This window comes from Hyperolius riggenbachi, chromosome 4 (assembly GCF_040937935.1).
Source record: "Hyperolius riggenbachi isolate aHypRig1 chromosome 4, aHypRig1.pri, whole genome shotgun sequence".
NCBI classification, from domain to species: Eukaryota; Metazoa; Chordata; class Amphibia; order Anura; family Hyperoliidae; genus Hyperolius; species Hyperolius riggenbachi.
In genome coordinates, this window is record NC_090649.1 from 30,877,762 (window position 1) to 30,903,814 (window position 26,053).

General features: G+C 46.0%; 1 protein-coding gene across 2 annotated transcripts in view; it reads left to right on the forward strand.

The window, feature by feature from the left end:
• The window catches only part of LOC137570323 (C-type lectin domain family 2 member D-like), a 106,550-nt gene that overhangs the window by 15,785 nt on the left and 64,712 nt on the right, over positions 1-26,053 (forward strand). For both annotated transcript variants that reach the window (XM_068278969.1, XM_068278970.1), the window contains exons 4-5: positions 4,521-4,598; positions 6,361-6,502. In XM_068278969.1, the coding sequence (XP_068135070.1) occupies positions 4,521-4,598; positions 6,361-6,502 (220 nt within the window). The remainder of the gene's footprint in view (positions 1-4,520; positions 4,599-6,360; positions 6,503-26,053) is intronic.

Consider the following 26,053-nt stretch of genomic DNA (forward strand, 5'->3'; position numbering starts at 1 on the left):
TACTCTGCAGGGGAATGAGGAGATTCTTCCTCTATTACACATTCTTCATGCACAATCTGAACAAGGTTTAGGGCTGGAACCCACAAGAGCGTTTTTTTGAGCATTTTGGCAGCGCTGCGATACGCTAGCGTTTTGCCAAAACGCTCAGCTGATGTTAATGGGTGGGGCAACTTCCACAGGAGCGTTTGCGTTTCCCAGAAACGCAAACGCAGGGCCTGCAGCATTTTGGGAGCGTTAGCGCTTCAATGTAAGGTATTGAAACGCTAGCAGAAACGCTCAGCAAAACCTAAACTGAGCGGTTTTGCGGTTCAGCACACTGTAACAAAATTAAAAATAATTCACAGGACCAATCAGGATAAAAACGTGAAACGCAAAACGCTACATAACCGCTGAGCAAAAAAATACACTGTTGCAAAACGCGACCGAAAACGCGCATGAATCCGCTTGCAAACCGCTCAGACAAAACGCTAGCGGTTGCGTTTTGCGTTTGCGGATTTCAGTGGGTTCCAGGCCTTATGGGTGACAGACAACACCTCTGTGTTCAATGTGCACAACATTCTCAGTGGATTCCCTGTAGCTCTGTGGAGAGTGCATATGTAGAGTATAGTACTACTGTGTAACTAAGTAAACCTGAGACAGATGAAATTAAAGTTTTATACACACCTGGGGCTTCCTCCAGCCCCCTTCAGGATAATTAGTCCCTCGTTGTCCTCCTCCACCACCTGGATCTTCTGCAATGAGTCCAGGTACTTGAGCCAGTCTGGCGTAGTGCGCATGCACACACTCCGCCGCCGGGAGCGTACTACACCTGTGCAGCACTATTGCGCAGGTGCAGAACGCTCCTGGCTGTGGAAGCGGCCGGACAGCGCTGACTGGCTGAATTACCAGGACTCATAGCAGAAGATCCGGGTGGTGGAGGACAGCGAGGGACTGATTAGCCTGAAGGGGGCTGGAGGAAGCCCCAGGTATGTATAAAACGTTTCTTTTCATCCTTCTCAGGTACCCTTTAATTTGTAGTCACCAAACCAAATTTTAACAACATATCAAATTATTTGATTTCATCAGCAAAGGGAGTGCATACATTTGCATAAACCAGCATCAATGCAGAATTATTTCCATCTCGTTGACCATCTCTATTAGTGACACGGCTACACATCAGGCTTTATTCTTACAGCATAGATGTTATTTAGTATATAAGAGATTCCTGTGTACACATCATATATACAGTCACAATCAGATATGTATATCTGACCTTAAAAATACGGGGACTGCTTTATTGAAGCAGCGCAAGTAACTAATTTTGATTGGTTTATTTCATTTTTGTGGACTAAGCACAGCTATTACTGTATATATACATTATATATGATGACTATTATCTGACAAATAGAACATTTTATCATATTTTGTATTTTAATTACAGTTTAAATTCATTAGGAGTCGGAAGTATTTTTTTTTCCGACTCCGACTCCAGACACCCAAAATTGCTCCAACTCCACAGCCCTGATAGGAAGACAACAAGAAGCATAAACACATCAGAGATCTTTACTTTTTAATTAAAAACGCAGCAGAAAAAGCAACGCATATGCGTTCCCATAGACTTTGCAGAACGCTTAGGGCCCTTTTCCACTGGAATTCGCAATCACAAATGACAGCGATTGCGATTTTTTTTCTTTATTCACTTTGTTATGCGATTGCGATTTTCATTTGCATTGCATTATCCCTCTTAAAATCGATCCAGAAAGCAATTGCGATTTGCTAAACGAATCACTATAGTGGAAAAAACTTCTTATGATTTCTATGATGAAGTAGCAACCCTAGCGATTCAAAAGTCTCTAGCGATTTTGTGATTCAGCTGTGTAGTGGAAAAAGGCCCTAACTGTAAATACGCATAGAAAATGCTTACGCTTTTTTACATGCTTTTTTTTCTGCAGCCCATAGACTTCCATTGCTGCATAAAACGCAGAGTTTTACGCTTGGCAAGCGTTTCTGCCATGTGTGCACCCGGCCTCAATTAGAATTGTCAGAAGTGCTTCATACTCTCTTTAAGCGTTAACGATTGTTACCACAGTCTGCCATCGCTGCTTGAACGCTCCGCTTCCTCTGCGTCCTGTCTTCAGCAAAGTAAACATTCTGAGCGGCGCGAAACCGCACCTAAAGGAAGGAACACATCCCTAGTGGCGCCAAAAGCCCAACCACGTAATTTTTTTAAGGGCAGCCTACGTAGCCCACAATGGACCTTCCTTACCCATAATGCACCTTGAAAAAGGCTTTCACTCGATAAAATATCACTAGACTCAGTATTTTATGACAGCTTATCGCATTATTACCACATGATTACTGAGCACTAGCAATCTTTTACCGAACAACTGCCGACAGTGGAAAAAAATTGATGAATACTGCAGGGGACATGGTAAATTTCGGAAGCGGTAAATTAACCAGGGCTGTGGAGTCGGTCCAAAAATCCACCGACTCCGACTCCTCAGTTTAGGATTCCTCCGACTCCACGACTCCGACTCCTCTAATTTGCATATTACAATTTTGTTGATTAAAAGTATGTAACATGAAATTTGTCTCTTAACTGCCAACGCTTAGGAATTTTACAAGACAACTGAAGTGAGAAGGATATGTAGACTACTATATTTATTCCCTTTAGACTAAAACTAGTCCTTGGTAAGAGTACTTGTAAAAGGTACAGACCGGAAAAAAGAAAATCTATCAGGCCCTAGGCAATGTAAGTGTGGGTACATGTAAGAATGATGTGCAGGTACTCTGCAGGGGAATGAGGAGATTCTTCCTCTATTACACATTCTTCATGCACAATCTGAAGGTTTATGGGTGACAGACAACACCTCTGTGTTCAATGTGCACAGCATTCTCAGTGGATTCCCTGCAGCTCTGTGGGGAGTGCATATGTAGAGTATAGTACTACTGTGTAACAAAGTAAACCTGAGACAGATGAAATTAAAGTTTTATACATACCTGGGGCTTCCTTCAGCCGCCTTCAGGATAATCAGTCCCTCGTTGTCCTCCTCCACCACCTGGATCTTCTGCTATGAGTCCAGGTACTTGAGCCAGTCGGGCGTAGTGCGCATGCACACACTCCGCCGCCAGGAGCATACTACATCTGTGCAGCACTATTGCGCAGGTGCAGAATGTTCCTGGCTGTGGGAGCGGCATGCGGCCAGACAGCGCTGACTGGCTGAATTACCAGGACTCATAGCAGAAGATCCGGGTGGTGGAGGACAGCGAGGCACTGATTAGCCTGAAGGGGGCTGGAGGAAGCCCCAGGTATGTATAAAACTTTACTTTTCATCCGTCTCAGGTACCCTTTAATTTGTAGTCACCAAACCAAATTTTAACATATCACATTATTTGATTTCATCATCAAAGGGAGTGCATACATTTGCATAAACCAGCATCAGTGCAGAATTATTTCCATCTCATTGACCATCTCTATTAGTGACACAGCTACACATCAGGCTTTATTCTTACAGCATAGATGTTATTTAGTATATATAAGAGATTCCTGTGTACACATCATATATACAGTCACAATCAGATATGTATATCTGACCTTAAAAATACGGGAACTGCTTTATTGAAGCAGCACAAGTAACTAATTTTGATTGGTTTATTTCATTTTTGTGGACTAAGCACAGCTATTACTGTATATATACTGTATTTATACATTATTTTTAATGACTATTATCTGAGAAATAGAACATTTTATCATATTTTCTATTTTAATTACAGTTACAAATTCATTAGGAGTCGGAGTCGGTGCATTTTTTCCCGACTCCGACTCCAGGCACCCAAAATTGCCTGACTCCGACTCCACGACTCCGACTCCACAGCCCTGAAATTAACGACAAGAAAATGTTTACCGCAAACACTTTGATGAATTGAGGCCTTTGTCCCCGGGTGCTAAAAAGCCTAGCTATGCCTCTACATAAAGCGTGTTTGGAGGCCACAGTTAGAGAGACTCTGAAGTCTCGAAAAATTCCTGTTTTTACTTGAGTATCTTCATTAGCACTAATGCCCTACCTAAAACGCTGCATCCCCGCCGCTGAAATCGCTATTAAACCCCCCAAATCCCTGGGTAAAAATCCACGACTTTCCTGGTGGAGGATTTTGCTGCCCGGGGAGGCAGAGCTTTGGGCTGTAGCTCTGCCTCCATTCTCATCAATCAGCCCTGATCGTCGCCTCTCCCCGCCCCTCTCAGTGAAAGAAGACTGAGCGGGGCGGGAGGAGGCGGCGATCAGCGCAGATTGACGGAGTAGAGGCAAAGCTCTGCCACTACAAGAAAGTGCTGCCCAAATCTCCTCCCGGGGATTTTGGGGTGAATATTAGCGATTTCAGCCGCAGGGATGCGGCGTTTCAGGTAGGACATTAGTGCTAATGAAGATACTGAAGTAAAAACTTTTTTTTTGAGACTTCAGACTCTCTTTAAGTAAATCTCTCATAATGCCTGAAAAAGCTTGACCAATAAACATATCATTTTCCTATTTTTTTTCTTATAGAATCTCCAAAGTGTAGTCTGCCACAATCCCCCGGAGAGGAACAACAGTGGAGGGGATGGCCATACAACAGGGCAAAGTGTGAGTATTTAGTTTTACAACTTATACCTGACTTTATTTGTTGACTTCTGAACCCACTCCTTTCCTCCAGCTACGTTTAAAATGGATTTATTTTTGAGTTCAGGGTTCCGGCTCCCTTTAAACAGGGAAGTTATCAGGCTCCCAGGGTGATGCTACACTATTGTGAGATGTGTTCCCAGTATTAGGTAGCTCCCAGTATCAGTTAGCCAGAGCTAGCTTCCCAACCTATATAAAGTAAAGGTGGTCATACATCAGGCGACTTGGTGGCCGAATCACCATCCAATTTGATTATTATAATGGAATTGGATGAAAATCAGTGCCGCCAAGTGCATGCCCGACCGACAAAGCGCCCAATTTCAGGATGGAAATTGGTCACATTGTCGATCGCGCATGCTGCAAGATGTCAGGCCGAAGTTGGTTGGTCGGATGTACGGTGGCTGATTTCGGAACGAACAATGAAACCCCCGCCGCTGCAATGTATGCCGCCCCCCCCCCCCATGCGTGTGCGTTTATACATTACCTGCAGCAGCCTTCCACGCAGTGTCCGGCCATCTCGCCGGGATCGAACAGCCGCATACATGCTGGCGGCGTATAGTGTCTGACGTCAGACACTATGCGCCACCGTATGCAGCTGATAGACTCCGGAGAGATGGGCGGACACCACACAGAGAGGCTGCTACAGTAATATAAATGCACACACTGGGGGGCACAGTTATACATTTTGGGGGCAGCGGCGGTGCGGATGCGGTGGGCTCAGCTGATTCCCTGAAGATCGCATGCTGAAATCGGACGGGAATCGGCCTGTAGTTTATGGGCAGCTTTGACAAAGACAAATTTATCTCTAATCAGATTCGATAAGAGATACATTTGTTAACACACCAAGATTTTAAACCGGTTTAAAATCCATAAAATCAACACTCCCCACCCGACGGAAGAAGATGGATCCAGCACTGTCCCCCTGACGATGAGCGTTCCACGATCCATCTTCCACCCGGCGGGTACACACAATGGGCGCAAACAGGAAGTCAGGCGATTGCTGTAATTTGTGCTGAGCCGTCGATGATCTTAAATATCTGATCCACCGTTTGCGTGATTGCATGCCTGTACCCACACCGCGTGATCGCAGACAAGATCAAAGAAATTGCCGTCCATCGGAAAAAATTGCATAGTGGGTACGGGCCTTTACACTTATCATACAACCCCCTGATGCACACACACAGGAATCTCGTACAACCACAGCATTACTGAAACGTTCCCTTTTGAACAAGCTAGGTTCTCCTAAGAATTCTCAATAACAGTTCTTAATACCAGAGTCTCAAACAGATGCAATGTAAGCAGTCTAATAAAGCAAGCCGCAAGTTATGCGAATGCCAGAAAGGTTATACGCTGTCACTCAAGCAGGTTCAGCGGCTTTGCTCCGCTCTTATCCTCTGCAGATTGTTGTCCAAACCACAGACTGTCACAGATTGTGGTTTCCTGATTTCAGCCTCTGCATGGGAATTACTGTGGTGTAGGTCTGTGGTGTCACTGTGGTGTAGGTCTCTGTTAGCGGTGCTGGGCTGTGTAAGTGAGTGCATAGCCCACAAATGCTCATAACACCCCCGGTTAGGTAGCCAGCCAGAGAGCCCCTTTGTATAGGTACAGTGTGTCGCCTGGCAACAGACCACTCTCTGATCAGAATGGATGATTCAGATCTATCTGATGGTTGATCTATGTGTATGGGCACCTTAATAAACCACTAACTCATCTACTGGTGTTTCAGGGGGAGAACAACTTCAGAAATTGCATCCAGGGAGCCTTCATCTGGTTGAGGGAACACCCAGTGACCACAGTGATCGTTGTGGTGGGCCTACTGTTCATCATTGTTGGGGTGCCCCTGATCTGGATCTATAGTCAGCCAGCAGGTGAGATTCATCCCCTATATCTGTATATATGAGATTGTGTATGAAGATATGAACATGTCATGTCTAGTAGTGTATGTAGACTAGCTAATTTGGTGCCACTCGGCACAACACGAGTCAGTGCAGACATGGCTGCTTGCAGAGGTGGTTGAAGTGTTAGGCAGGAAATACACATTTCTTTTTTCAGGAGGGAAATGGGGAGTCCGGCACTCCGCAGTCACATTTTCATTCGCGTTTTCTATGCATGATTTTTCGTGTGCATTTGCAATGAAATACATTGAAATTGGAAATGTACATAATGTTGGGCACATACATAACGTGTTTTCCCTAAAATAAGACACTGTCTCATATTAATTTGTGCTCTGGCTTATTTTCGGGGGATGTCTTATTTTCTTACGGTAGAAAATCGGACGCTATGCTAGTGTATGGGGAAGTGTGCAGTCTCTTACCGCACCTCCCTTGGCTCCAGTATCCTAAGATGGTCGGGGCCCTTTGACCCATTCCCTGCACATGTGCTGTATGTGGCTTCTTTGTGACCACGTCGGGGATGCATAGGCATGTGTGCGCACATTATTATTATTTTTTTATTATTTATATAGCGCCAACATCTTCCGTAGCGCTATACATAGTACAAACAAATAATGGGGAACAAATATACATGAGAAGTAAAAGACACTGTACAGTCATGGCATTGAATAGAATAAGTGCAAATACATACATAGTTGATGTATAGTTGGTACATGTGCATATGTTAAAATTACAGCAATATGAGAAACACTAGGAGGAGGTCCCTGCCCTTGCGAGTTTACAATCTAGAGGGTAGTGGGGAGGAAAAAACAGGGAAGGAAACACGGATTAGTGGGTGAGCCAGTGTGCCTTCAGTGCTGCCTATAGCAATTTATAGGCTTGTTGGAACAGGTGTGTTTTCAGAGTATGTTTGAAGGTTTCCAGAGTTGTGGCATGACGAACCGGCTGAGGGAGAGAGTTCCAAAGGAAAGAGATAGCCCGTGAGAAGTCTTGGATGCGAGAGTGAGAGGAGGTGACTAGGCCGGAGGATAAAAGGGTCTCCTGTGAGGAACGGAGGGTCCGGCCGGGGGGGTATCTGGACATTAACCTCCCTGGCGGTAAGCCCAAGCTGAGCTCGGGCTATGCCGCGCAGGAGGATTTCTCCGGCTCTACTGGGGCGATTTGCCCTATTCAAATGGCTGTGCGCGCAGCCAGCTCTTTGCTAGCCGTGCGCACAGCTTGATCGCCGATCGCCCGCACGCAGCGGCGAAAGAGGGCCCCCCCCCGCCAGAGCCCTGCGCTGCCCGGACCAATGAGTTCCGGGCAGCGCTATGGGCTGGATCGGGTGCGCCTGATGTCAGGACGTCGGCTGACATCCATGACGTCATCCCGTTCGTCGCCATGGCGACAGGAGAAGCCAAACAGGGGAACGCGTTATATACGCGCTCCCCTGTTTGCTATTAGTGCCGGCGACGATCGCACTAGAGGGACACATGCGCCCTCTAGTGGTGTTTCATGTAGCTACCACTCTGGTAGCTTTACATGAAACAAAAAAAAAATAAAAAAAAAAAAGGATTTTTGCCCATTTGGCAAAAAAAATTAACCACCAGGGAGGTTCAAGAGGAAATGTATGGAGGCGATAGCTTTGTATGCAAGCGTTTAAACTGGATCCTTTTGGCAACTGGTAACCAATGGAGGGATTGGCAGAGAGGGGCTGCCTCAGAGGATCTAGAAGAGAGGTGGATGAGACGGGCAGCGGAGTTTAGTAGGGATTGGAGAGGTGCCAGTCTGCTTTTTGGTAGACCACAGAGTAGGGTGTAGTCAAGACGGGAGATGATTAGGGCATGCACAAGCATTTTAGTTGCTTTTTGTGAAAGGAAGGGACGGATTCTGGAAATGTTTTTGAGATGGAAGTAGCAGGATGTAGTTCATGTGTTGATATGCAGTATAAAGGAGAGCTCAGAGTCCAGAGTTACCCCTAGGCAACGAGCATTAGGGGTTGATGCTATTGGGGTGTTATCTACATTGATTGTGACAATGGGAGGTGGAACAGAGAGCGAAGGTGGAAATATCACAATCTCCGTTTTACTCATATTGAGTTTAAGGAAGCTGGAAGACCTAAATGTAGATAAGGCGGATAGACATTGAACAGGATGAGAGGGGAGCGCGGTCCCGGAGCCGACCTGGCATACAGCACATGTGCGGCGAACAGGTCAAAGTGTTAACCATAAAAGTAAACCATCTTAGGATACTGGAGCCATTTACAGGCGAATAGAGGGGGACGCGGCCAGGGGTGAGCCTGGGGTGCCTGGCACCTGGGTGCAAGATTTTCTCTGGCGCCTATGGGAGTGGTTAAATTAACCGCGCCCAACCACATAACCACACCCATGTCCTGGCTAATCACACCCACACCTTCCACCTCTTTACGCATGCATGTGATACCCCATTCCTACCCCTCTTCCATGGGCTTGCTCCTGGCTGGCTTTGGCTGCCTGGGAGTCTGCTAGTCTCTGAACTGACTCAGGCTGAGAGGCTCTGCAAGTGCGACGCAGTCACACACTGCGTATTTATGGCTGCCTGCGGCCACCCTACTCTCGCTCGCTGTCGTCGGCTCCTCCCCCCTGCCAAGCCCAACGTGGGCTGCCTTTATCTTTACCGTTGCGCCACACAGCCTGCCAGTGTTGCCAACTATTCACGTTATTTTTTACTGACAAATACCTAAAAATTTACTGACAAAAGATTATTTTTACTGACAAAATTTCCCCACTAAATGCACATAAGAGACAGCTTTTCCCCATGTAAATGCACATAACAAGAGACCGCTTTTCACCAGTAAATGCACATAACAAGAGACCGCTTTTCACCAGTAAATGCACATAACAAGAGACAGCTTTTCACCAGTAAATGCACATAACAAGAGACAGCTTTTCACCAGCAAATGCACATAACAAGAGACCGCTTTTCACCAGCAAATGCACATAACAAGAGACCGCTTTTCACCAGCAAATGCACAAAACAAGAGACTGCTTTTCACCAGCAAATGCACATAACAAGACAGCTTTTCACCAGCAAATGCACATAAGACAGATTTTCACCAGTAAATGCACATAACAAGAGACTGCTTTTCACCAGCAAATGCACATAACAAGAGACTGATTTTCACCAGCAAATGCACATAACAAGACAGCTTTTCACCAGCAAATGCACATAACAAGACAGCTTTTCACCAGCAAATGCACATAATAAGACAGATTTTCACCAGTAAATGCACATAATGACAAACAGCCAGTGTCCCCAGAATATATAGCCAGGGATATATGTCCTCAGTATATGTAGGTAGGGGTATATGTGCCCAGGATATGTAGGTAGGGGTATATGTGCCCAGGATATGTAGCCAGGGGGTATATGTGCCCAGGATATGAGGCCAGGGGGTATATGTGCCCAGGATATGTAGCCAGGGGGTATATGTGCCCAGGATATGTGGCCAGGTGGTATATGTGGCCAGAGGATATATGTGCCCAGGATATGTAGCCAGGGGGTATATGTGCCCAGGATATGTAGCCAGGGGATATATGTGCCCAGGATATGTAGCCAGGGGGTATATGTGCCCAGGATATGTAGCCAGGGGGTATATGTGCCCAAGATATGTAGCCAGGGGGTAATATGTGCCCAGGATATGTAGCCAGGGGGTAATATGTGCCCAGGATATGTAGCCAGGGGGTAATATGTGCCCAGGATATGTAGCCAGGGGGTAATATGTGCCCAGGATATGTAGCCAGGGGGTAAAATGTGCCCAGGATATGTAGCCAGGGGGTAAAATGTGCCCAGGATATGTAGCCAGGGGGTATATGTGACCAGTATATGCAGCCAGGGGGTATATGTGCCCAGGATATGTAGCCAGGGGGTAATAAGTGCCCAGGATATGTAGCCAGGGGTATATGTGCCCAGGATATGTAGCCAGGGGGTAATATGTGCCCAGGATATGTAGCCAGGGGGTAATATGTGCCCAGGATATGTAGCCAGGGGTATATGTGCCCAGGATATGTAGCCAGGGGTATATGTGCCCAGGATATGTAGCCAAGGGGTATATGTGACCAGTATATGTAGCCAGGGGGTATAGGGTCCCCGTTTAGGTAGTGAGTGACAGGAGCGCACCCAACCCTCCCCTGCCGCCGCCGCCGTCGCTCCCCCCTCAACTTGTGCAGCAGCGTCAGACCTCAATCAGCGGGCGACCCGACCAGTAAGAAGGCGCCGGACGCACCCGCTCTATATGCGGAAGTGATGTCACTTCCGCATATCAGTGCGGCGTGCTAGGTCCTAGCGCCCGCCCGCCTGATCGAGGTCTGACGCAGCGGCGCCGGTGGCTAGAGGGAGGGAGGGAGCGGCGGCCACAGTGGGAGGCGCCTCTCAGAGGCAGGCGCCTGGGTGCCTTGCACCCGCAGCACCCGCCCAGGCTCGGCCCTGGACGCGGCCACAAGGGGGGTGCGGTAAGAGACTGCACACCTCCCCAGCTAGGGCTTAGTTTTGTGGGAGGGCTTATTTTTGAGGAAACACGGTAGCCACATAGTGTAAACACACAGAACCCTCTCTGTACCTATCCCTAACCCCTAGACCCCCCCTGGTGGTGCCTAAACCTAAGACACCCCCCCCCTGGTGGTGCCTAAACCTAAGACACCCCCCCCCTGGTGGTGCCTAAACCTAAGACCCCCCCGGTGGTGCCTAAACCTAAGACCCCCCCCCCTGGTCGTGCCTAAACCTAAGACCCCCCTCCCCTGGTGGTGCCTGAACCCAAGACACCCCCCCCCCTCCCCCCCCGCCCCAGTGGTGCCTAAACCTAAGACCCCCCCCCCCCCACTGGTGCCTAAACCTAACCCCCCCCCCCCCCCTCGGTTGTGCCTAAATCTAAGACCCCCCCCCCCCTGGTGGTGCCTACACCTAAGACCCCCCCCCCCCCCCTGGTGGTGCCTAAACCTAAGACCCCCCCCCCCCCCGGTAATGCCTTAACCTAAGACCCCCCCCCCGGTGGTGCCTAAACCTAAGAGACGACCCCCCCACTGGTGGTGCCTAAACCTAAGACTGCCCCCCCTGGTGGTGCCTAAACCTAAGACCCCCCTGGTGGTGCCTATTGATAAATAACGTTACTGTGCGCAATAACGTCTGCGGTTTGGCATATGAACGGCGCTATTGATAAATAACGTTAGTGTGTGCCGTTTTCCTTCTTTTTTCCCTGTGCGCCATTCTTATGCAGTACTAACGATAAGTAGCGATAAGCATATCTTTTTAATGCGGCGCCATTTTTATGCATAGGCGCTGTGCGCCATTATTCACTGATCCGCTGCAGATATAGACTATGAATGCATTTTGCAGGAACGGATCTTTTGCAGGAACAGATTTTTTGAATGTCTACAGCAGTGGTCCTCAAACTAAGGCCCGCGGGCCGAATGCGGCCCCCTGAGGCTTTTTTACCGGCTCCCGACACACAAAATGTATTACTTATAGATGCAGTCAGCTACATCTTTAATATTGGTGGTGGTTCACATATAGAATAGCAGTGCTGGCACCACCATTCCACATGGAAGCCAGAAAGCAGTCATTTTGCTGGTTTTCAATCAAATTCCACATCAGGTGACACTGCTGTCTAATTGGACTTCAGGTTGTCACCTAGGTATGCTTCACTGTCTGGCCCGCAAATACATCATTTTATGTATATTCTGGCCCCCCAGCAGTCTGAAGTATGTTGACCCGGCCCTCGACCCAAAACATTTGGGGACCCCTGGTCTACAGCATCTGTGTGTGCAGCATCTTGCAAAGATTTCTATCTGATGGGGAGTTCAGCTCCATAGAATAGACTGTGTAGGTGTGGCTCTCATACTACATGGAATGGGGTAAGATTTCTGTCTGATGGGGAGTTCAGCTCCATAGAATAGACTGTGAAGGTGTGGCTCTCATACTACATGGAAGGGGGTAAGATTTCTGTCTGATGGGGAGTGCAGCTCCATAGAATAGACTGTGTAGGTGTGGCTCTCATACTATATGGAAGGGGGTAAGATTTCTGTCTGATGGGGAGTGCAGCTCCATAGAATAGCTTGTGTAGGTGTGGCTCTCATACTACATGGAATGGGGTAAGATTTCTGTCTGATGGGGAGTTCAGCTCCATAGAATAGACTGTGAAGGTGTGGCTCTCATACTACATGGAAGGGGGTAAGATTTCTGTCTGATGGGGAGTTCAGCTCCATAGAATAGCTTGTGTAGGTGTGGCTCTCATACTACATGGAAGGGGGTAAGATTTCTGTCTGATGGGGAGTGCAGCTCCATAGAATAGACTGTGTAGAGTATGGCTCTCATACTACATGGAAGGGGGTAAAATTGGTCTGTGATCTTTCATTTTCCAAAGACTTTTATCTCAAGTGTGTATGTAGCATTAGTGTGCTGATCTTTTTGCCATACAAATTGTTTAGTGTCCCGCTGGCTCTGGTCTGATTCTCTATCTAGGTAATAAACAGCCAGCCCTGTTTATTTGTGGGTGGGACTCCTTTACACATTTCTCTACAGCTGTTTCCTCCTTGGTGCTGCCCATCGGCTATAACTTTGTGTTTCCTACCCCTTGCAAGTGATGAGCACGAATTTCACTTAGGCTACTTACACACCAAGACGTTGCGTTTTAGGGGACGTTATGGTCGCATAACGTGCCCCTAACGCAACGCCTGGTGGTGCTGGATGTGGACGTCAGAGCGAGCCGCGTTGTGCAGCTCACTCTGGCGTCCGTGATGCGTACTCTTGGACGCATGCGGCATCACGTGGTCCCGCCAGCCAATCGCCGCACAGAGCGGCCGCTCCAGGAAGTAAACACTGCACGTCACACCGTGCAGTGAATATTAATTAGCCATGTGCCTGGCCAAGGAGGAGGAGGGAAGACCTCCTCCTCCAACACTACTGAGCATGTGCGCACAGTCTAACGCGGCTTAGCCGCGCATAACGCACAGCATGCAGCACTCTCAACAGATGTGCTGCGTTACAATGTAACGCAACGTGGGCAGTGTGAACAGCCCATTGATCTTTCATTACTGTGCGGTGGGGCTGCGTTACAGGCTGCACTAACGTGCGCCTGTAACGTCTTACTGTGAAAGCAGCCTTAACCGTAATCTTGCATCGTTTATCACAATTATGATGCAAAATTGTAATGGTAAATTTCTGGTACAATCGTAATTGATTTTGTTTGTGAACGTTATCAGGAATGGTAATTTCACCATTTCCCATAATTTTTGCGTAATTCTGTGCCGACTTTAACGGCACTTCTAGTGACGCGTCGACTTCTAATGACGCGTCATCAATGACGCGTCATTAGAAGCCGCCGGCACTAGAAGAAGCTGCACATAGAAGCCGGAGGTCTGCAGTCCACGTGGGCATGACGGATGAGGTAAGCAGCTGGCGATAAACACCCGTGGGGGCCTCACAACGCAAGGGGAGGGGGCGGGGGGAGCCGCTGACACATGCAGGGGACAGGAGGACCATGGGGGAGGAAAGACATATGGGGTGACATGGAAGCGACAGGAGACGTGGACTTTGGGGGAGACAGCAGGAGACATGGTGGGGGTGACAGGAGGACACATGGGCTGACAGGAGGGCCATGGGGGAATCAGAAGGGACAGGAGGAGACATGGAGGAGGAGACAGGAGGACCGTAGGGGAGACAGGAGGAAACATTGGGGTGAAAGGAGGACCATGGAGGAGACATGGAGGGGGAGGCAGGAGTATGCATGGCGGTGAGAGGAGGACCATGGGGTGGGGGCATGGGGACACATAAGGGGGAGGATGCATGGGGACACATAAGAAACAGGAGGAGACATGGTGGGGGTGACAGAAGGACACTGGGGGAGACAGGAGGACACATGTGGCAGAGACAGGAGGACACATGGGGGAGACATGGAGGGGGAGGCAGGAGTATGCATGGCGGTGAGAGGAGGACCATGGGGTGGGGGCATGGGGACACATAAGGGGGAGGATGCATGGGGACACATAAGAAACAGGAGGAGACATGGTGGGGGTGACAGAAGGACACTGGGGGAGACAGGAGGACACATGTGGCAGAGACAGGAGGACACATGGGGGAGACATGGAGGATACAGAAGGATATATGGGGGAGACATAAGGACACATCGGGAGACACGAGGACACCATTTGAGGGATACCATGTACAAGGCGCTCCTGGAATATGGACGCACCAGGTTTAGTATTTTTTTTCTTATTTTTGCCCTCTAAACCTGGGTGCGTCTTATATTCCGGAGCGTCTTATACGGCGCAAAATACGGTATGTTTTTTATTGTGCACTTTATGTAGATACTGAACCCGGGTTCTACCACTGGTGGGCTCTTATTTGCAGCCCACCAAGTTGGCATTTATATTTATTGGAATTATTCCATTTATATACATATACATAGGTTATATGAATTATTGCAGCTGGTGTTTTAGGACTATGTGGTCTTTTGTAATTGTTTTTATGTATTGAACTCCCCATTGTGTCAATAATTATCATACAGCTTTTTGAAATAAAATTTTGTTATATTATTAATTGATTTAGAGTGGTGCTATATATATGGGCTTTCTCTTTCTACAATTATATGAGTAAAGCTCATTTTGGACATTTTTAGCCTGAAAACTCCTTTAAAGCGAACCCAAGGTGAGAGTGGTATGGAGGCTTCCGTATGTATTTCCTTTTGAACAATACCAGTTGCCTGGCAGCCCTGCTGATCTATTTGCATGCAGTAGTGTGTGAATCACACCAAAAACAAGCATGCAGCTAATCCAGTCAGATCTGACAATAATGTGGAACACCTGATCTGGAGCATGCTTGTTCAGGGGCTATGGCTAAAAGTATTAGAGGCAGAGGATCAGCAGGACAGCCGGGCAACTGGTATTGTTTAAGGCTGCTTACACACAGGGACGTTACAGGCGCACGTTAGTGCAGCCTGTAACGCTCCCCCAACGCACAGCAATGTAACTCAAGTGGGCTGTTCACACAGCCCACGTTTCGTTACATGTAACGCTGTACGTTGTCCAGAAAGTGCAGCATGCTACGGCGTTAGAGCGGCTATAGCCACGTTAGACTGTTTGCACATGCGCAGTGGGGGGCGGAGAGGAGGCGGGGAGAGCCAGCTACAGTAGCCGCGCACATGGCTACTTAATATTCACTGCACTGGCGGGCGCTGATTGGCCGGCGGGACCACGTGATGCGGAGTGTCTCGCTCTGCATCACGTGGTCCCGCCGGCCAATCAGCGCCACTCTGGGAGACTTTATCGGAATAGAGCCGCCTAACGCGGCTCACTCTACCGTCGGCTCTTGCAGCACCATACGTTGTGTTAGGTGCACGTTATGCGACCTTAACGTGCCACCTAACGCAACGTCTTGGTGTGCAAGTAGCCTAAAAGGAACTAAATATGGCAGCCTCCACATACCTGTCATCTCGGATTCACTGAAATCTGTCCTCTCCTCTCTGTTGTCCTGCTGATCACTAGGAATGATCAATGAAATGCAAATAACTTCTCCAGATATTCAAATTTCATGTAAATTATATGCAGCTTCAAATCAGAATAACTTCATTGTTTCTAGTTTGCACTGCCCCGATTTTTTTTGCCATGGTTCCGCCTCCTAATTTTTTCCTTTTTGACGTATTTATATGCTATTTATATTGTGTTTGAACATTTATTTCACAAATCGAGTGCATAGTCATGTCACTGACTGTCCTCAGAAGAGCTCACACTCTAATCCTACCATAGTCATAGTCTAATGTCCTACCATATTATTATTATATATTTATATAGCACTGACATCTCCTGCAGCACATTACAGAGTACAGAGTCATGTCACTGCCTGTCCTCAGAGGAGCTCACAATCTAATCCCACCATAGTCATAGTCTAATGTCCTACCATATTATTATTATATATTTATATAGCACTGACATCTCCTGCAGCACATTACAGAGTACAGAGTCATGTCACTGCCTGTCCTCAGAGGAGCTCACTATCTAATCCTACCATAGTCATAGTCTAATGTCCTACCATATTATTATGTATTTATATAGCACTGACATCTTCTGCAGCACATTACAGAATACATAGCCATGTCACTGACTGTCCTCAGAGGAGCTCACACTCTAATCCTACCATAGTCCTAGTCTAATGTCCTACCATATTATTATTATGTATTTATATAGTACTGACCCTTCTGCAGAACATTACAGAGTATATAGTCATGTCACTGACTGTCCTCAGAAGAGCTCACACTCTAAACCTACCATAGTCATAGTCTAATGTCCTACCATATTATTATAATGTATTTATATAGCACTGACATCTTCTGCAGCACATTACAGAGTACATAGTCATGTCACTGATTGTCCTCAGAGGAGCTCACACTCTAATCCTACCATAGGCGTAGTCTAATGTCATGCGTTATTATTATGTATTTATATAGCACTGACCTCTTCTGCAGCACATTACAGAGTACATAGTCATGTCACTGACTGTCCTCAGAGGAGCTCACAATCTAAACCTACCATAGTCATAATCTAATGTCCTCCCATATTATTATTATATATTTATATAGCACTGACATCTTCTGCAGCACATTACAGAGTACATAGTCATGTCACTGACTGTCCTCAGGGGAGCTCACACTCTAATCCTACCATAGTCATAGTCTAATGTCCTACCATATTATTATTATGTATTTATATAACACTGACATCTTCTGCAGCCTATTACAGAGTACATAGTCATGTCACTGACTGTCCTCAGAGGAGCTCACACTCTAATCCTACCATAGCCATAGTCTAATGTCCTACCATATTTTTATTATGTATTTATATAGCACTGACCCTTCTGCAGAACATTACAGAGTACATAGTCATGTCACTAACTGTCCTCAGAGGAGCTCACACTCTAATCCTACCATAGTGATAGTGTAATGTCCTACTATATTATTATGTATTTACAGTATATATCACTGACATCTTCTGCAGCACTTTACAGAGTACATAGTCATGTCACTGACTGTCCTCAGAGGAGCTCACAATCTAATCCCTACCATAGTCATAGTGTAATGTCCTACCATATTATTATTATGTATTTATATAGCACTGACATCTTCTGCAGCACATTACAGAGTACATAGTCATGTCACTGACTGTCCTCAGAGGAGCTCACAATCTAATCCTACCATAGTCATAATCTAATGTCCCCCCATATTATTATTATTATTATGTATTTACAGTATATATCACTGACATCTTCTGCAGCACTTTACAGAGTACATAGTCATGTCACTGACTGTCCTCAGAGGAGCTCACAATCTAATCCCTACCATAGTCATAGTGTAATGTCCTACCATATTATTATTATGTATTTATATAGCACTGACATCTTCTGCAGCACATTACAGAGTACATAGTCATGTCACTGACTGTCCTCAGAGGAGCTCACAATCTAATCCTACCATAGTCATAATCTAATGTCCTCCCATATTAATATTATGTATTTACAGTATATATCACTGACATCTTCTACAGAACTTTACAGAGTACATAGTCATGTCACTGGCTGTCGTCAGAGGAGCTCACTATCTAATACCATAGACATAATCTAATGTCCTACCATATCAGTGTTCTCCCCAGAAATATTTTGTAGCCGGGTGGCACGAAAAAGTAGTTGGGTGGGGAAGTAAGGTCACGCTGGGTGCTGCTGGGTGAGAAAGTAAGAAAACGCTGGAGAGGGAGGGTCACACTAGATGAGGAGATGTCTAGATCATGCTGGGTGCTGGTTTGGGGGAAGGGGGGGGGGGGGTAACTTGTTTGAGAAACAAAAATCACATTGCCAGCGCTTCCAAAATGCTCTGTATGTATGATATTTTCATACAAATTGCAACTGTATTTTCATACAAATTGCAACTGTAGTGTGAATGCTACCACAGGGCAACTTTGTCATAGTACTTCTCTTTGCTGGCATTCAGTAAAGCTCTGGACATTCCCTGAAAAGCACCGCAGTGTGAATGGGGCCTTAGTGCCATAGCCCCCATCATCACATATATGACCAGGCATCATTAACCACTCCCAGCATGCAATGTATGTAACTCCTGCTGCTGTATAGGAGCAGACAAGTGCTGACTAAAATCACACAGGCAGGTGACAATCATGGTGAGAACTCCAGAGAAGACTGTAATAACCATGCTACAATGATTTAGTATTCTGGCTGAACTGGATGGCTGTAAATCTTCTGTTCAACCTAAACCTGTAACTGCTGAGAAAAGACAAGTGAAACATGCTGTACTGAACGTTTTGCCATTCATTTGCCCATACTGGAAGCTGGATATCTCAGTGATTTAACTGAAAACTTGGGGGTCAGTTTGTGATGAAGTGCAGGAACACAGGAGGCAGAGTGAATGCAGCACCAGGTTCAGGTTACAGATCCTGTAAACAGCTTGTTATCTGTATTATCAGTAGAAAAAAAGAAATGTGTTGTGTTAATCAGCCAGTATTTGATGTTTCTGGACATTGCAGGGAAAGGAGAGCGTCTGTGCACTGTAGTAGCTGGGGGAGATCAGGTGACTCACCAACAGGAGAGCAATAGAGCTGCACATTCTATTCTGTACCTGGACTGCAGCTGAAAGCTCCCGCGGTCTGACTCATCTCTGCTCTGTACTAGGAGCTTTCCCCGCCCCTCCACGCTGCTGATAGGAAGGAGCTGAGGAGGGCGGAGATGTCTCTGCATTCCGAGCTGTGCCTAGTGATTCAAAACTCTGTGGCACTGTGCAGAAGAATGATTCAAAATTCTGTGCAGAGGAATGATTCAAAACTCTGCACGAAGTTGTGAATCATTCCTCTGCACGGGGTTTTGAGTCTCTGCTGTAGATGGAGCCTAATCACAGCAGCCGGGCGGGAACAAAGACCCAGGTGGGCGCTCCGCCTGGCTAATAGGCTCTGGGGAGAACACTGCATATTATCATTATGTGCAGTATAGAGGTGCGTACACACATGCGACTATAGTCGTTTGAAACGATCGTTCACCGATCGTTTCAAACGACAATCGTTTAAAAAAAAGCAGCCAACGACCATTAAGTCTGACAGATGAGCTAGATCGTTAAAAACGAACGATCTAGCTTGGCGGATTTTTTCCAACGACGATCGTTTTCAAAAGTAGTACATCGTTGGAAACAGTCGTTCGTACTAGGCTTGACCTAGGAAAATTGTATACTTACCTTCGGTAATTTTCCTTTCCTGGTGTACTCCATGTCAGCATACTAATGGGCAATCCCGCCTCCCACTGCCCCAATAGGACGTCTCAAGATGTTAAATAGACCTACCCTGTACTGGGACTGTATTCTATGTAACTAGGACGAGCCGACAGCACAGGGCGGGCCGTATGCTGACATGGAGTACACCAGGAAAGGAAAATTACCGAAGGTAAGTATACAATTTTCCTAGTTCCCTGGTGACTCCATGTCAGCATACTAATGGGTATTAACTAGCCAGAACAAAGGGTGGGAATGCCAGAAAAAAACTTTAATAAAGAAAATTAACATACAATCGATGAAAATTAAATAGCAGAAACAGTTGATGAGGAAATAACTTTCTTTCCAAATTGTACTGATGACAAAACTGCTGGATCTACCCGATAATGTTTTAGAAATGTATGTCCAGAAGACCAATTGGCTGCTTTGCACACATTAAGTAACGACACCTTTCCAAAGGAAGCCCATGACGAGGACACACTCCTCGTTGAATGGGCAATTATGTCCTGAGGCGGCTCAAAGCCTTTAGCTTTATACGCTTTTTTAATTAGCATGACAATCCACCTAGCGATAGTCCTACTTGAGGCCTGCTTTCCTCGAAGATACCCAGCCGGAATTACAAACAAACTGTTCGATTGTCTGAAAGTCTCTGTCACTTGCAAATATAATCTTACAGTAGAAGGCAGATCTAACGTATGTGTACAGTCCGGGTTATCAAGTCTTTTGAAGCTGGGAAGAGACCATTCCTGGTTCAAATGAAATTCCGTAGTGACCTTAGGTAAAAAAGATTGTACTGGATGTAATACGAGTCTATCCTCATAAAACGTTAGATAAGGTTCTTCACTAGACAATGCATGGATTTCGGACACTCGTCTACCAGACGTAATTGCTATTAAGAAAACAGTTTTTAAGGTAAGATCAAAAACACTCAATTCCTTGGTGTCAGGGTTTAGGTTATTTTCTATAAAGTCCAAGACAATAGGGAGATCCCACTTGGGAAAACGAGGCTTTATAGGTGGACGTATTTTGATTGTTGCCCTGAAAAATTGTCTGACCAGAGGATTTAAAGCCCACTGAGTACCTGAAACTGAAGAGATGGCTGAGACGTGTCGTTTAAGAGTCGAATAGGCTAAACCTAGTGTAAGGCCTTCAGTGTTCTCCCCAGAATATTTTTCCAGCCGGGTGGCATGAAAAAGTAGCCGGGTGGGGAGGGTCACACTGGGTGCGTAATCACACTGGGGGGGGGGGCGCCGCGACGGCGGCTAGGTACTACTGAATGGGTGGGGGGCAGCCCAGGATAAAAACACACACACACACACACCATACAAACACGCACACTATATGCACACACACACACACACTCCATACCCACGCACACAGTAACTATATATATATATATATATATATATATATATATAAGTACAGTGGGGCTGCAGCACACAACAGGAAAACAGTGACAGGGGCTCTTGGTTACGCTTTAACGCGCTTAAGCTCACCAACTGCGCCAAAGTGTCCCCAATCTGGTGAGTCCTACTCTACCATGCAAAATGCCAGTTTTTATAAGCAGTCTAGTGGGAACTAAACCAAAAACCCTAAAATGTCAACTAGATGGAAAAAAAGGAAATTAAAAACACCTCACCCTTCACCTAGCTACCAAACGAACTCTCTTAACATGTGCAAAGCACTCATTTATATACTTAACTGTGCTAGAGGTGGGCGTGGTCATGCAGGCTCACAGGGGAAAATTATAAATAAATTACCAAGGGGTGAGCAGCACAAACCAAATTTTTTTATGCAATTCTATGCAAAGCATGCACGCAGCGCTGGAGGTCCCCAGACTCCATAAGAAATATATAAGTACAGTGGGGCTGCAGCACACAACAGGAAAACAGTGACAGGGGCTCTTGGTTACGCTTTAACGCGCTTAAGCTCACCAACTGCGCCAAAGTGTCCCCAATCTGGTGAGTCCTACTCTACCATGCAAAATGCCAGTTTTTATAAGCAGTCTAGTGGGAACTAAACCAAAAACCCTAAAATGTCAACTAGATGGAAAAAAAGGAAATTAAAAACACCTCACCCTTCACCTAGCTACCAAACGAACTCTCTTAACATGTGCAAAGCACTCATTTATATACTTAACTGTGCTAGAGGTGGGCGTGGTCATGCAGGCTCACAGGGGAAAATTATAAATAAATTACCAAGGGGTGAGCAGCACAAACCAAATTTTTTTATGCAATTCTATGCAAAGCATGCACGCAGCGCTGGAGGTCCCCAGACTCCATAAGAAATATATAAGTACAGTGGGGCTGCAGCACACAACAGGAAAACAGTGACAGGGGCTCTTGGTTACGCTTTAACGCGCTTAAGCTCACCAACTGCGCCAAAGTGTCCCCAATCTGGTGAGTCCTACTCTACCATGCAAAATGCCAGTTTTTATAAGCAGTCTAGTGGGAACTAAACCAAAAACCCTAAAATGTCAACTAGATGGAAAAAAAGGAAATTAAAAACACCTCACCCTTCACCTAGCTACCAAACGAACTCTCTTAACATGTGCAAAGCACTCATTTATATACTTAACTGTGCTAGAGGTGGGCGTGGTCATGCAGGCTCACAGGGGAAAATTATAAATAAATTACCAAGGGGTGAGCAGCACAAACCAAATTTTTTTATGCAATTCTATGCAAAGCATGCACGCAGCGCTGGAGGTCCCCAGACTCCATAAGAAATATATAAGTACAGTGGGGCTGCAGCACACAACAGGAAAACAGTGACAGGGGCTCTTGGTTACGCTTTAACGCGCTTAAGCTCACCAACTGCGCCAAAGTGTCCCCAATCTGGTGAGTCCTACTCTACCATGCAAAATGCCAGTTTTTATAAGCAGTCTAGTGGGAACTAAACCAAAAACCCTAAAATGTCAACTAGATGGAAAAAAAGGAAATTAAAAACACCTCACCCTTCACCTAGCTACCAAACGAACTCTCTTAACATGTGCAAAGCACTCATTTATATACTTAACTGTGCTAGAGGTGGGCGTGGTCATGCAGGCTCACAGGGGAAAATTATAAATAAATTACCAAGGGGTGAGCAGCACAAACCAAATTTTTTTATGCAATTCTATGCAAAGCATGCACGCAGCGCTGGAGGTCCCCAGACTCCATAAGAAATATATAAGTACAGTGGGGCTGCAGCACACAACAGGAAAACAGTATATATATATATACATACATATACATACACACATACAACATACAACATACAACATACACACACACCACTCACCCTATACACACCCTATACACACATCATACACACACACTATACACTGTACACACACACACCATACACACACACTATACACTGTACACACACACACCATACACACACAATTTAAGAGGACCAATCATCTGTCGTGAAGATACTCTGCTATGAATATCAGCAGGAGGCTGCTGAATAAAGTGCTCTGAACTTTAGACTGCAATAACCACAAGTATTTTCCAAGTTTAGATAAAATTACAGCTAAACTGCTTTTTTATTTTCTAGAAATAAGGTCAGTTATGCCATCTTTTTATAATCTATCAGCAGAAATCTGCTGCAACATTACAGCTCTCCTCTCCACATCGTTTAATCACTAGTTAGTGAGGACAGTACAAGTGTGTGAAGCTAACTGCATATAAAAGGCATTTGCCACCGCAGCGCACAGCCCCCCTCCCCCCTCCCTAATGACAGGAGACTTGCCATTCTGAATGAATAGAGCCAGGCGTCCCGCGGTGCAAAGTTTATCTGTCCTGCTTGTAACTTCACAGGACCTTTCCCCGCCCCTCTACACTACGAAGGAAGCTGGGGAAGAGAACGGAGAGATCGTCCCTGAATGACAGAGAGCTGGCTGCACAGACGCAGCCTCTGCTCGCTGTAATGATTCAAGAAGAGGAAGTCTGCTACAGACCAGTGCAAACGGCAGCCGGGCGGGAGGGCAGGGTCAGGTGGGCGCTCCGCCCAGCTGAAAGGCTCTGGGGAGAACACTGGCCTTTCTGCAAAAAAGAAAGTAGGTGAGATACAGCAAAGTCTTTACAGGAAAAACCAGATTGTGTCGCAAAGGACTTGAAAGCTTCCCAAACTCTGTTATATGAAGCCATAGTAGTAGGTTTTTTAGACTTTAGTAATGTTTCTACTACTTCTGTAGAGCAACCTGAAGCTAAAAGCCTAGCCCTCTCAAACGCCACGCCATCAGATTCAATCGTACAGGATTCTGATGAAGTATGGATCCCTGGGAAAGAAGATTTGGTAAGTTCGGTAAGTGAAGAGGATTTTGAACGCTCATCTGCAACAGAAGAGGAAACCATGGCCTTTTGGGCCAATAGGGTAGGACTGCCAAGACTGTTAATTTTTGAGTCCTCAATTTGAGTAGGAATCTGGAAATCAGCGGAACTGGAGGATAGGCGTAGGCTATCTTGAAATTCCATGGTTGGACTAGGGCATCCACTGCTACTGCTTTGCGATCCTTGTATCTTGAAAAGTAAAGAGGCAGTTTGTGGTTGCTCGCTGAAGCAAAAAGATCCACCTCTGGAAGACCCCAAGCTTCCACTATTGTCCTGAATGCTTCTGGATGAAGTGCCCACTCGTTGTTGTCTACTGGATTTCTTGACAAATAGTCCGCTTGCACATTCTGGCTTCCTGGAATGTATACTGCTGACAAATTCTGTAAATGTTGTTGAGCTAGTTCCATTATTGGACAGAGAACCCCTAACAAAGACCTGCTGTGGGTGCCCCCTTGTTTTTTGATGTAGGACACTGCTGAAATGTTGTCCAACCTGCACAGAACTGGTTCTCCCTCTAGTTGCGGCAGAAAATGACATAAAGCCTGGTGGACAGCTTCTAGCTCTAATATGTTTGACACTACTCCCTGTGTTGGAAAGTTCCAAAGACCTTGGGCAAACTGACCCTGATATGTAGCTCCCCATCCTGTTGCACTCGCATCTGTGGTTAACACTTGCCAAACAGGTTGCTGAATGGAATGACAGTTCAAAAGGTTGTTTGTCGACAGCCACCAATTTAGAGATACTTTTACATGTTGTGACAGGTATATCTTCTGATTCATATTGAATTTGTCCCACTGCCTTAGGAATGATATTTGAAGGGGGCGAATATTCCAATGAGCCCACTTTACCATTAGAAACGTCGAGGACATCAGACCTAACATCTGCATGCAGATTTTTGCCGATACTGATTTTGCCTCTTGGAATTCTTTGATTTTCTCCTGTAGAGACCACACTTTTTCCTGAGGGAGAGAAACGGTATCCTCTACTGTATCCAGACGCGCACCCAGAAAATTCATCTGACGAGTCGGAGATAACTGGCTTTTTTGGAAATTTACAATCCATCCGAAACTTTGAAGAGTGTTTATGAGAATTTCTCTGTGTTGTATAAGAATTTCCTTTGATGAAGCTAGAATGATTATATCGTCTAGATAGTGAAGGACACGTACTCCCTGTACCCGTACAAATGCTATAACCGCGAGCAAGACTTTTGAAAACGTTCTTGGACTTGTAGAGAGCCCGAACGGTAGACAGACGAACTGGAGGTGAAGGTTCCCTACCGCAAAACGCAGGAATTTGTGATACGTCGGATGTACGGGTACATGGAAGTACGCGTCCTTCAGATCCACTGAGCACATCCAATCTCTTGGTTGGACGGCAAGGAGAATAGACTGAAGACTTTCCATTTTGAATTTTGGGAGAAATATATTCTTGTTTAGTCTCTTTAGGTCGAGTACAGGCCTTAAATCTCCGGTTTTCTTTTTTACTAAGAAAATCGAAGAGTAGAAGCCTGTACCCCTTTGGGAAGGTGGAACTTGTACTACAGCCCCTTGTTGTAAGAGATTGGACACATAGTCTACCATCGTTAACCGTCTTTTTTCTTCTTTTGGAATTCTTGTCTGTACAAAACGATCTAGTGGAACTTTTTTGAAGCCCCACTTGTGACCTAAAGAAATTACATTTTTTACCCACTGATCTGATACACTTCCCGCCCAAATGTCCTTGAAGTGGGAAAGTCTGGCTCCCACCGGAAAGATTTGGACGGGCAATCCTTCAAAAAGGCTTAGCAGGACCCGGAGCAGAAGTGGAGGGCTTATTTCTGTTCAGTTTATGGTAGGTAGTTTGCGGTCTCCTCCAGTTTCGACGGAAAGCTTTTCCAGGCATGTAAGACTTTGCTTCATTATATCTATTACCACCTGGTTGTCTTCTGTTTTGGGGAAATCTTTGCTTAAA